Source organism: Hyaena hyaena, unplaced genomic scaffold (genome assembly GCF_003009895.1).
Source record: "Hyaena hyaena isolate Hyena2069 unplaced genomic scaffold, ASM300989v1 scaffold_428, whole genome shotgun sequence".
NCBI classification, from domain to species: Eukaryota; Metazoa; Chordata; class Mammalia; order Carnivora; family Hyaenidae; genus Hyaena; species Hyaena hyaena.
Genome location: NW_024081062.1, coordinates 414426 through 426696, shown reverse-complemented (window position 1 = coordinate 426696; position 12271 = coordinate 414426). Strand labels below are relative to the sequence as shown.

The window sequence follows — 12271 nt, the reverse complement described above, 5'->3', positions numbered from 1 at the left end:
TCTCGGTGTTTCTCCCAGTGTGAATTCCCCGATGTACGATACCTGTTGACTTCTAGTTGAAAAGGTTTCCACATTTTTTACATATTTGTGGTTACCCCCACACTGTGCTCTGTGACTTACAGACAGTTTGGATGATTTCTGAGTAGAACTTTTCTAAATTTAGAGGATTTCCCTCCAGTGTGAAGTTTCTGCCTTAGAGTCCTGGCTTCCTACTGAAGACTTTCACACACTCCCAGCATTTATTTGTTCATACCCATCTCTTTGGTATGAATGGTGTGAATGCTTTGCTACTCAGCAGGTTCTGGTACCTTCTTACCAGCATCTCACATTCAGTCCACCTGTATATGACTTCCAAGCATGCACCACCTGGTGTGTGGTAGGGAACCCTCTATTACTAAAGGTGTTATTATATGTGAAGAGAAACACTTGTGAGGTTTCTATCCTTTATGAACTCTCTAATGTATACAAAATCTTGACTCCCAGAAGAAGGCTTTTCCTTAATCAGTGTGTACATAAGATCTCTCTCTTTGATCATTTGATGTTCAGTGGGGGACTGACAAGTTCCTGAAGGTTTTCTCATGCTACACACATGCATAGTTTTGCCTTCCTTCTCTGAGGTTCAATCAATTGGAATCCTTGAATAAAGGTTTGTTGTTGTTTTCAAATCTCTGGAATTTATAAGGCATTCTGCCTGTGTTGTTTCTTTTGTGCTGAATAAAAACTGGGCTATACTTGCAGGCTTTCTCATATTTGTTGCCCTTGAATGATTTCTCCCTCATATGAATTATGTGTTCCAGTGAAAATGGGGCTCTGGATTGGAGGCTTCCACGGTATAATCACAATATTTTTCTCCAGTATGAGTTCTCTAAGGCAGAGAAAGATTATATTTTGATAAAAACTTTTACTTACCTATTTTTTAGGTAATCACAGGTTATCACCTGTGTCCAATGTGTTGAGATTTGTATCAGCAGAGCCTCTCTTATATTATATTCTTTTTAAAAAATCAAATATTTATTTATTTTTGCGAGAAACAGAGCACATGTGGGGGAGGGGCAGATGGAGAGAGAGACACAGAATCAGAAGCAGGCTCCAGATTCCAAGCTGTCAGCATAGAGCCTGACACAGGGCTCAAACCCATGAACTGCAAGGTCCCTACCTGAGCCAGTTGGTACCTAACTGACTGAGCCACCCAGGCACCCCTTATGTCTTTTCATTAATGTGAGGTTTTGGACACATCTATTACATTTACTATAGCTTTGTCAGGTTTATTACATTTTGTGCTCTTTGGAAATTTCCCACCAATTCACTTACGTTCATCGTCTCTCACTCAGTGACTTCTTGTTGAATAACTATAACTTCTCCCAAAAGTTTGACTTGGGTTCTCTGCTGTTTTTTTTAATGTGGTTACCAATTTGCAAGAGTCCCCTAAACTGGAATAAAATGCACAATTCCAGTGAATCTTCCCACCATCATTTTATAGAATGAAACCTTTTCAGAAATACTCTGTTATAGTGACACCTTTTTTTCCCCCTAAACATGAAAAACTTCCAAGTGTAAATATTTTCCATCTCTTGGGATTTGAGGAGGGAAACATGCTGCAGTGTGGACAGAGTACTGACAGCTACAGGGAGCTGGGGGTTTCAGAGATGTGGAACATTCAGAGATGTTTAGCCTGTGGAGCAAAAGGTGGGAACCAAGGCGGGATACTGCTCTGAGAGCAGAGAGGCTGAGGGGAGACCTGGATGGGAAAGGCAGTTGAGGATGTACAGAGGCAGATTAGTGAAGGGGCCGGGTTTAGACACTCTAAGCCTCACTGCTTCATTCGTGGATTCCAGTGATGGGGTACTGACTAGTCTCTGCTTCTTGCATCTTTCCCCTCCATCCTACATACCAGTATCAAAATCATCATTCTGGGGTACCAGCTTCCCACATTTATAGGAACATTGCTATGGTCCCTGCCCCCTCCCAGCACCTGTATCTGGCTGCGATTCATTATCATATTCACCTGCAAACTGACACAGAAATAGTGGGAAGGGCATGGCAGTCTGGCCCCGCTTACTGTTCACTGATATAATCTGGAAGACTAAGTATTATGAGGTTATTCTACCAGGGCTCTTGAATGTTGAACTTACCCATAGTATCAACTTCTTAGTTTTTTTTTTTTGTTTCTTTTTTTGTTTTTTTTCCTATTCTGATTTGCCAGACAGGGACATTTCCCATGGTCCACAGACTCTGTCTTGCCCCTGACACTGTAGATTTCCTTCAGTCGGCTTTCACAGCTAGAAACTGTACAGTGTCAGGGTTAAGACTTCTTGAGATCAATCTCAGCTCTGCCACTCACTAGATGGGTGGCCTGGGGCAAGATGATTAGCCTCTCGCACAGTCGCTGACAGCCTGCAGAGACGCCCAAATCATTGACCCCGTTTACCTGTGCTGACCCTCCTTGCCCTACAGTCACTACCCATGAAGACCCCACTCATTAAACAAACCCCTCAGCAGGACCACTCCCAAGACCCCAGCTCGGAGCCCTCAAATAGCACTCCTTCTTCAAGACTTCTCTCTAGAGAAATCTGCACTGTATTTCCCTCATAAAAATATGAATTCTTCAACCAGGCTCCTAGTGACAGGTTTAGGTTTCTTCTAAGCCCAAGGGTATTTTTTCCGGGGACAGAGAGTCTTTTTTTTTTTTTTTTACATTAAACAATAACTTCCTTTGAACTGTCCATGTGAAAATAAATAACTATAGCTTCAAAGATATAATCATAAAATAACTTGGTTACTATGGTCGAGAAACCGAAGACAAGCTTTGAAAATATCTTCTGTGAAGGGGATCACACTATAAAATGTGCTGTAGCATCTTGAATAGAAAAAAAGATGTGCTTTGGTTTTGATATGCAGTATATGGTATCAGCATTCTGCTGGTGGCAGTGCTGCATTCTGTATGTATTTTTGTTCTACAATGCCAAGTTTGTTAACCATGCTGTACAATTCCTTTATATTATACTGATATTTCATTCAATAACTTAAGAAAAACAAAAGACCAGAAAAATGGCTAAAAGCCCATCAGGACAAAGACATATGCCACACCCTTAAACAGGCCATAGCAATGCCTCTTAAGCTCCACTCAGAGATGCTAGTTAGACTAGGCTAGTTGTTAGTGAATTCAACTGTGAAGGAAAAGGATATGTACAAAGGACTGAAATAAATCCTTAAAATTTTGGTCTAAAGGTGCTGAGGCACCTGACTCGGTTGAGCCTCTGACTCAGGTCGTGATCCCAGGGTTGTGGGATTGAGCCCCACATCAGGCTCTGTGCTGAGCATGGAGACTGCTTAGGATTCTGTCTCTCCCTGCCCCTCTTCCTTGCTCTCTCTCTCTCTCAAAAAAAAAAAAAAAATAGCATTTAAAAATAAAATCTTTATTAAAATGGAAAATTTTGAAAATCTTCGTTGACATTCTTCCCAGCATTAAAATCAACTTCTAATTATTCTCTTGAGGGGCACCTGGGTGGCTCAATCAGTTAAGCATCTGACTTCAGCTCAGGTCATAATCTCATGGTTCCTGAGTTTGAGCCCCGTGTTAGGTTCTGTGCTGACAGCTCAGAGCCTGGAGCCTGCTTCGGATTCTGTGTCTCCCTCTCTCTGCCCCTCCCCCTTTCAGGTTCTCTCTCTCAAAAATAAACATTAAAAAGATTTAATTATCCTCTTGAGTGAAGTGAAAGAAAATAAAATTTTGAGATAAGAAATTATTTTAGAAAAACATAGTTTATTTACTGGGCCAATCTATATTTAAAAAATTTTTTAATGTTTATTCATTTTTGAGAGAGAGAGAATCTGAAGCATGTAGAACTACTCTGCTTGGCAGAAACTGTTAATGGCTATTGGTCTGTTTCTCTGGCTACCAGCCTTGGCTTTCTGCTTTTGGAAAACCATGAGAAGGGCAGTCTTAGTAATCACTCATTTAGCCTGTGTCCGGGACTTGCCATGGTTATCAGGCTGTGCCCATGATATGCCCCAGGGAGGATACTTGTTAGTGAAACCATGATTCTTGCACTCCTAGGCTAGAGGAGTGCCCTGAGCCCCTTTCCACCTTCCTGCCCAGGGCCGAAGAAAGGTCTTCTGGAAGACATGAGCATGGAAAACCATGCTTGGGACACTGTTGCAAGACTGGGGACTTGCCACATAGCCTTCCACCCATCAATAGCCACATCAGCCCAACCCAGCATCTGGAGCCTAGCAGTCCTCTAGGGTGGCCCAGAATGTGTCCATTAAGGAGGGGGCTGAGTGCAGCAGGTAGGCGTGTCCTGGAGCTACACTGCCTGGGCCAAGTCCTTGAATCATGCTACCAGCTGGGCAAACTTGACACGTTTTTAAACCTCTTTGTTCAACTTCAAGTCAGGATGGGGCAGTCCCATGTAATTGTGAGGACTGAGTTAATATACACTGTATATTGTTGTAAGAGTACTTACAACAGTACCTGGCATGAGGTACATTCTCAATGTCAACTGCTATCTTTGGTGACTGGGAATCTTTATATCCCACAGCCTGAACACTATGCTTTCTGGGGCCAGAAACCTTTGGTCACTGTGGGAGCTAGGACCAGACCGGCCATCTGAAGAAAAAAACACTCACAAGCACTACATTCTGGCCATGTCTTAGTAGATAACCACGCAACACAAATGCACTTTGTGCCTCTTAGAACACTGTGTGCTCTTCTCATTTATTTCCAGAAAGACACATTCTATGGCAACAGTTTTTAATGGTGAGGAGCAGTAGACAGGGCAGCACACAGAATGGGGAAGAACACACCCCAGTGACCAAATCTTGGCACTTGCCAAGAATGGTCATCATGAACACCACTGAGGTCATGGGTGATGGCAAACAATCAAATCTGTATTTTTTTCTCCCTTCACAAACCGGTACAAAAATACTAAAAGTAAAAATATTACCAAAAATATATTTAGCAGGAAGGGAGGTGGGCCAGGAAGCTGGGACCCCTCCCACTGCGGGCTAGAGTGGGGTGGAGTGTTTGACATTGCCACATTGCCTTGCTGGCTAATCCAGTAGGACAGAGCGCCAAGGGGATAAGGCAGGAAAGGAGAGGAATGAAGACAGCCGGAGGCTCTGCACTCTAAGACTAAATTCATGTTTAAGGGAATTGTTTTCTCAACTGAAGACGCATGTAGTTTAGGGCTGTTTTGTTCCAAGACTCCAAGGCTCCGGCACAGCAACCCGGGAGCCTGAGTCTGCTGAGGAGCAAGGTGCCATTCACTCTAAAAGCAGTTGCTGCATGTGGACGAAGGCAATGTCTTGGACACACACTGCTAACAGAGCTCAGCCAACTCGGGTGGAGAGGGAGAACCCGGGTGCAAACTCTATGAGCTGGAGATGGGAAGACCTGACAAGAGCATGAGGGGAATTTGAAAGGGGAGATTGGAGCAATTATTTCTCCTCCAAGATCTGATAGCTTCAGGGGTTGTTCACGGGAGCCCAAGACAGTGAAGAATTTAATGTCTAGGTGCTAATCCTCTTCTCAAAAATGCTCCCCTCTGGGCTGGGTGGAACTGGCCCTTCCACAGTAGGCCAGGAGAGCTCTGATGTGGGAGGCGGGATCTGGGGCTGCTTCTCTGGCTCTTCTTTCTGTAGTCCAGGTGAGGGCGTGGGGGGATTGGTGCATTCATTATCTTGAGATGACAGTCGTGGGTGTGCTGGGAAGTCTGTGCACTATAAGCAGGGCAGGCAGTAATCTCAGATTGAGGGCCTCTAGGCTGCACAGATTCCAGTGCAAGAGTAGCTGTTGGAGCAGCTGGAAGGAATGAGGCGCTTAAAGGGCAGCAGGACTTGGCCCTGGCTCAGCTGCAGGAATGTGACACGTGGCAAGAGCTCTCATAAAGAACACATAAAATGGACAAGATGCTCAGTGGGGCAATGTCCCACAGGGAGTAAGAGGTGATCATTAAGACCAGGCATGCCATGTGGATAGTACTGAAGGCAGGTGTCTGGCAGTGAATACGGTTTTCCAAGTTTATTATGGACTCTGGGATTGCTGGCCCCTGCAAGACTGTAGATGAACACATGTGGCCCAGGGTACAAATAATTCCAAGCAACTTCCTGAAATGCTGCTTCACCTGAAGCCTAATAGGGGAGAAAGTTGAGTTACTCATCACCTGCCCACACTAGTGGCCTTCACTTGACTGAAGCTGAATTTAGAGAAGTTAGGCTTTAAAGTCGCTGGAAGCTTCCAGGTCTATATTCAACTTGGGAGTCGAGGTGCAGCCTTTGCAGGGCCAGTGGGTTCCCCAACTTGATGGAGAGCACACCCACAGATCAAGAAGCTGCCACTCTGCCTCCTGGAACAATGGCTGAGTTGCTCTTCCACATTCATAATGTGGGATGTTCCAGTCTGGAAACGTGTGGGCTCTCCATTCCTTGTGGTAGGGAAGGGGACAGTGCTACCAGAGGCTGTGTGTGTGAAGGCACACACGTTACTTTATCTCTGATTTCTACTGATGGCACTGATGGTAAAGGAACTATCCCTGCAGGACTAAAGTATCATGAAGACTTTTGGGTATGGACCAGGAACCATCATAATGCTGTTGGCCACTTCTTGACCCATGGAGTTACTCCACATGTAGCTCACCACTGTCAGAATAGGACAATCCTTAAACACTGGGATACCCAGACAGAGGAGAGGAAATGCCCACTTTCAAAGGCAAAAGCAGAAATTCAAAGCCGCTTTCCCCATGAACATAGTCAATACCTTCAAAAAACTGGACAGAAGGGCAGGGGCCAGGATGCTCTAATGCAGTGGACACAGGGGACTGCCAGCCAAGGGGGAACAGAGGTGGTCAGAACCTTTGAGAACTGGCTTTGGGCCTCTAACTTCCTGTGTCAGTTGCATGTCAGGCGACGGCAAGTCACAGAAGTGGAGGTGACCCAGACCACCACGAGGTAGTTGGACCATCACACCTGAAGCGGATCATGTCCCTAACTGCTGTGTGGGGGGGAACTACAGTGTGGAACAGCTGGAGGGGCATGTCTACACACACTCAGCCCCTGCTTTCGATACCATCCCAGTGTCAGAGTCAAGCTGAGGCCCAGAGGGACTGGGTAACTCAAGAAGTCTGACTGACCTCTATCTCCCAGGGGTCCCAAGTCCTGAAAGCTGGGTCTGTGTGAAATATCCAGAACCGTGGACTGTGTATGAGGCCAGACCCCCATATTCCCCAAGGGCAAGTGGGGAGATAATAAGAGACATGATGTCACCACTTAGGAGATGCTAAATCAAGAGGGGACACACCATTCAAATGAGCTGTCCTGGAAGGAGAATACAGGTAAGTGCAGTGGACACGTAAGTCAGGAGCATCTGACAAAAGGTGGTTTGAAGTAGAAGGTGGGAAACACCATTTGAGTCACTCCTGGCCCAACGTGCGAGTGACTGCACTTTCCTTACACTCGGTTTCATCAGGGTCGGTGAGAATAAAAGGGTCCCATTAAAAGTGGAAACCCTCTTACATAAGAGAATCAAGTAGTGTGAAATGCTCAGAGGCCATCTTCTTACTTTTTTGTTCCTTTGCTTCTTGACCTGAATTTTTACCATTTTATAGTCTCTCTTAATAGTCGAAATGTAAATCTGATGAACTAATTTCTTTGTGGTTAATGAAGCTTCATTTTGGTTATGATATTTGACAATTCAGTAAAACATTACTGCTATTCAACGGAGGCAGTTCTGAACTAGGAGAAGTGCATGCTGTTCTTAAATTCTCAAACCCATAACACAGTGAATAAGACCATCTTCGGGCAAGCTTTCATGGCTATTTCCTGGAATGGATTCTACAGTCAGTACCTACTGAATGTAGGTAACATGTTTAGCCTCAAAGGTCTGCCATATAAACTACAGTCATATCACTTTTCTCCAATATGATGTTTCTGATGCTGAATGAGGTTTGCAGTCTGGTTGAAAGCTTTCCCACACTTAGTACATTTATAGGGCTTCTCTCCTGTGTGAATTCTCTGATGTTGAGTAAGGTGTGTGCTTCGAATAAATGCTTTCCCACAGATTTTACATTTGTAAGGTTTTTCTCTAGTGTGGATTCTCTTATGTTGAGTGAGGGCCGAATGGTCACTGAAGGCTTTTTCACATATATTACACGTGTACGGTTTTTCCCCAGTATGAATCCTCTGATGCTGGGCTAGGGCAGATTGGTCCCTGAAGGCTTTCTCACACAAACCACACCTGTAAGGTTTCTCCCCAGTATGAATTTTCCGATGTCGAGCAAAGGATGAATTATCCCTGAACGCTTTCCCACACTCACTACACTTATAAGGTTTCTCTCCGGTATGAATTCTCTGATGCTCAGTAAGGGAAGAGTTCACCCTGAAGGCCTTTCCACATTCATTACATTCAAAGGGCTTCTCTCCAGTGTGAATTCTTTGATGCTGAAGAAAACTTGTACTCTGATTGAAGGCTTTCCCACACTCATTACATTTATAGGGTTTCTCTCCACTGTGAATATTCTGGTGTTTGGTAAGATGTGCCCTGCATACAAAGGCTTTGTCACATATGTTACATTTAAAAGGTTTCTCTCCAGTGTGTATTCTGTGATGGTGGGCAAGGTGTATGTTTCGGATAAAAGCTTTTCCGCATAAGTTACATTCGAAAGGTTTCTCTCCGGTGTGAATTTTCTGGTGATAAGTAAGTGAGGAGCTCACCGAGAAGGCCTTGCCGCATTCCTTACATTCGTACGGTTTCTCGCCAGTGTGAATTCTTTGGTGATGGATAAGGTGTGTACTCTGGTGAAAGGCTTTGCCACATTCTCTACATTCATATCGCTTCTCTTTAATAACAGTTTTCTGATTTGCATTATGTTTTTCAGTATGAACTTTCTGATGTTTATTAAGGGTGGAACTCTTAGTGAAGCCTTTTCCACACTCACTACACTCAAAGGCTTTTTTGCTAGACTGCAACCCCAGACTTGGAACAAAAGAGGAGCTCATGGTGCAGAGCTCTGCAGGTTCATCACCTTCCTGGTCACCAAGCACAGACGGGGTTTTCTGGGGAGCAACAGCCACTTGACCTCCATGCTGCCATTCCAGTAGGCCATCGTATTTCCAGTGACTGCCTCTAGCAAATCTTTCCTTTATCACCCACTGATCCAAGTCTTCTCCAGGAATATCTGCCTTGGGAGTAGATGTCTTACTCACAGGCAGTGTCATCCAGTCTGAAAGACATCAAACATAAAAAAAAAAAAAACTGTTTTATCCCGGGAAAACACCCAGCCGGGGCTAGAAGATGAGACTGTTTATGATGCTAACAAAGAGGCTACATTTTTGAAGGCTTCTTGAAGTGAAGATAAGAAAGGAAAGGGAACGGGCACCTGAGTGGCTCAGTCAGTTAAGCATCTGACTCTTGGTTTCAGCTCTCAGGTCATGATCTCGTGGTTCGTGAGACTGAGCCTCATGTCAGGCTCTGTGCTGACAGCATGGAGCCTGGTTGGGATTCTCTCTCTCTCTGCCCCTCCACTATTCACGCAAGTTCACTCTCATTCCCTGCTCTCAAAATAGATAAATATTTAAAAAAAAAAAAAAAAAGGGAAAAGAGAGGTAAACAGGATGTGGCAGGAAGGGGTTGATTTAATGTATAATGTATGAAGCAGGACAGCTAGGGAGTGTAGGTTGAGAAGTCACAAGCCTGAGTTGGGATCCTGAATATAATACTCAGATTACAGAGAAGTTACTTAGCTTTCTAGGCCTCAAAAAACCCTCTACAGGTAAGAAAAAACATACCTTATCTATTTTACTGGTATGGTCTTTAAAACAACCCAGACATGACTTAAGAAACCAGGGAAACTGGAGGTCAACACTTCATAATTTGACTCTCATAAGTACTAAAAGCAACATTTTAATGTTTTGTATCAGCATCAGATAGCTAATAAAATGGACATTATAAAGGATCTATAAACATTCATCTACAAAAGGCCACCTCCTACTCGTGACGCACAATGTCTTAAAACCTGTATCTTCAAACCGATATGAATAACATAACACCTATATGAGGAAAATGTACCATGAAGGTGTGTATGTGAGGACACACAATTAGGAACAAAGCCACAAATCTGCCAGGAGATACTCAGTATGTGTTGGAGGGCGAGGCCCTGACTCTGGGAAATGAGTATACAGTCACTAGAAATGGACTTGGCTTCTGGGATATGGGCCATGGCCCCACGTGTGATCCGACAAAGTCCTTTCTATCCCTACAGACAAATTCTGCACTTACTCAACATGATACAGGCTTACCTGGGAGATAACTGCAGATTTACTTCTAGATTGCTGCAGTGAAGCAAATACTGCAATGAAGTGAGTCAAATGAATTCTTTGGCTTCCCAATGCATATAAAAGCTATGTTTACACTCTACTGTAGTCTATTAAGTAGTGTAGCAGTATGTCCAGAAAAATGCCATATATTCCATAGTTAGAAATTACTTTATTGCTAAAAGATGCTAACCAGCATCTGAGCTTTCAGCGAAATCATTTTGCTAGTGGAGGGTCTTGCCTTGATGATGGCTGCTGGGGCGCCTGGATGGTTCAGTCAGTTAGGTGGCCGACTCTTGATTTCAGCTCAGGTCACGATCTTAAGTTTTGTGAGATTGGGCCCTATGTTGGGGTCCGCACCGACAGCGCAGAGACTGCTTGGGATTCTCTCTCTCCCTCTCTCTGTCCCTCCCACGTGCCTGCACATGTGCTTGCTCTCTCTCAAAATAAATAAACTTAAAAAAAATAAGAAAGGACGATGGCTGCCAAATGACGGCTGTCGAAGGCTGGCGTGGTTGCAGCAACTTCTGAAAATAAGGCTAACAATGAACTCTGTCGCATCGAGGGATGCTTCCCTCTCAGAAACAATTTCTCCGTAGCAGCAGATGCTGTTTGACAGCATTTTGCCCACAGAACTTCTTTTAAGCTTGAGAGCCAATCCTCTCAAACTCTGCCACTGCTCTATCAACTAACTTTATGTCACGTTCTAAATCCTGTGTTGTCATGCCAAAAACCTTCACAGCATCCTCATCAGGATGTAGACTCCATCTCAGGAAACCCCTTTCTTTGCTCATCCATAAGAAACAACTCCTCATCCATTCAAGGTTCACCATGAGACTGTAGCAATTGGCTCACACCTTCTGCCTCCACTTCTAATGCTAATTCTCTTGCTGTTCCCACCACATCTGTGGTTACTTCCTCTGCTGAAGTCTTGAATCCCTCAAAGTCATCCATGAGGGTTGGAATCAACTTCTTCTACTAATGTCTGTATTTTGACCTCTGAACCACAAATGTTCTTAATGCTACCTAGTAGGACAGTGAATTCTTCCCAGAGGTTTTCAATTTTACTGCAAGAATTATCAAAACGTGACACAGTGATATGAAGTGAGTATGCGCTGTTGGAAAATGGCACCGATAGATTAGCTTGATGCAGGGTTGCCGCAAACCTTCAGTTTGTAAAAACTGTGTATCTACACAGCACAGCAGAATGAGGAATGCCTGGATTAACAAGCATACCAGTTTTCCTATGTATTTGTAAATATCTGCCTGTTTTGTTAAGTCTATTTAAGACTCTGTGCTAAGACAGCAAAGGAAACAACCCACAAAACTAATAGGCAACCAACGAAATGGGAAAAGATAGTTGCAAATGACATATCAGATAAAGGGTTAATATCCAAAATCTATAAGGAACTCACCAAACTCCACACCCGAAAAACAAACAACCCAGTGAAGAAATGGGCAGAAGATATGAACAGACACTTCTCCAAAGAGGACATCCAGATGGCCAACAGACACATGAAACGATGCTCAGCATCCCTCCTCATCAGGGAAATACAAATCAAAACCACACTGAGATACCACCTCACGCCAGTCAGAGTGGCTAAAATGAGCAAATCAGAGAACTCTAGATGCTGGCGAGGATGTGGAGAAACGGGCACCCTCCTACACTGTTGGTGGGAATGTAAACTGGTACAGCCCCTCTGGAAAACAGTGTGGAGGTTCCTCAGGAAACTAACAATAGAACTCCCCTATGACCCAGCAATAGCACTGCTAGGAATTTACCCAAGGGATACAGAAATGCTGAGGCATAGGAGCACATGTACCCCAATGTTCATAGCAGCACTCTCCACAATAGCTAAAACATGGAAAGAGCCTAAGTGTCCATCAACAGATGAATGGATCAAGAAGATGTGGTTTATCTATACCATGGAATACTACATGGCAATGAGAAACAATGAAATCT

The 12271-nt window shown here is 44.0% G+C and overlaps 1 protein-coding gene across 6 annotated transcripts in view; it reads right to left on the bottom strand.

The window, feature by feature from the left end:
- Window positions 1–4728: 4728 nt before the first annotated feature.
- Window positions 4729–12271, bottom strand: part of ZNF454 (zinc finger protein 454) — a 29319-nt gene continuing 21776 nt past the window's right edge. For all 6 annotated transcript variants that reach the window (XM_039252843.1, XM_039252841.1, XM_039252842.1 and 3 more), the window contains one exon: window positions 4729–9218. In XM_039252843.1, the coding sequence (XP_039108774.1) occupies window positions 7903–9218 (1316 nt within the window). In that variant the 3' untranslated portion in view covers window positions 4729–7902. The remainder of the gene's footprint in view (window positions 9219–12271) is intronic.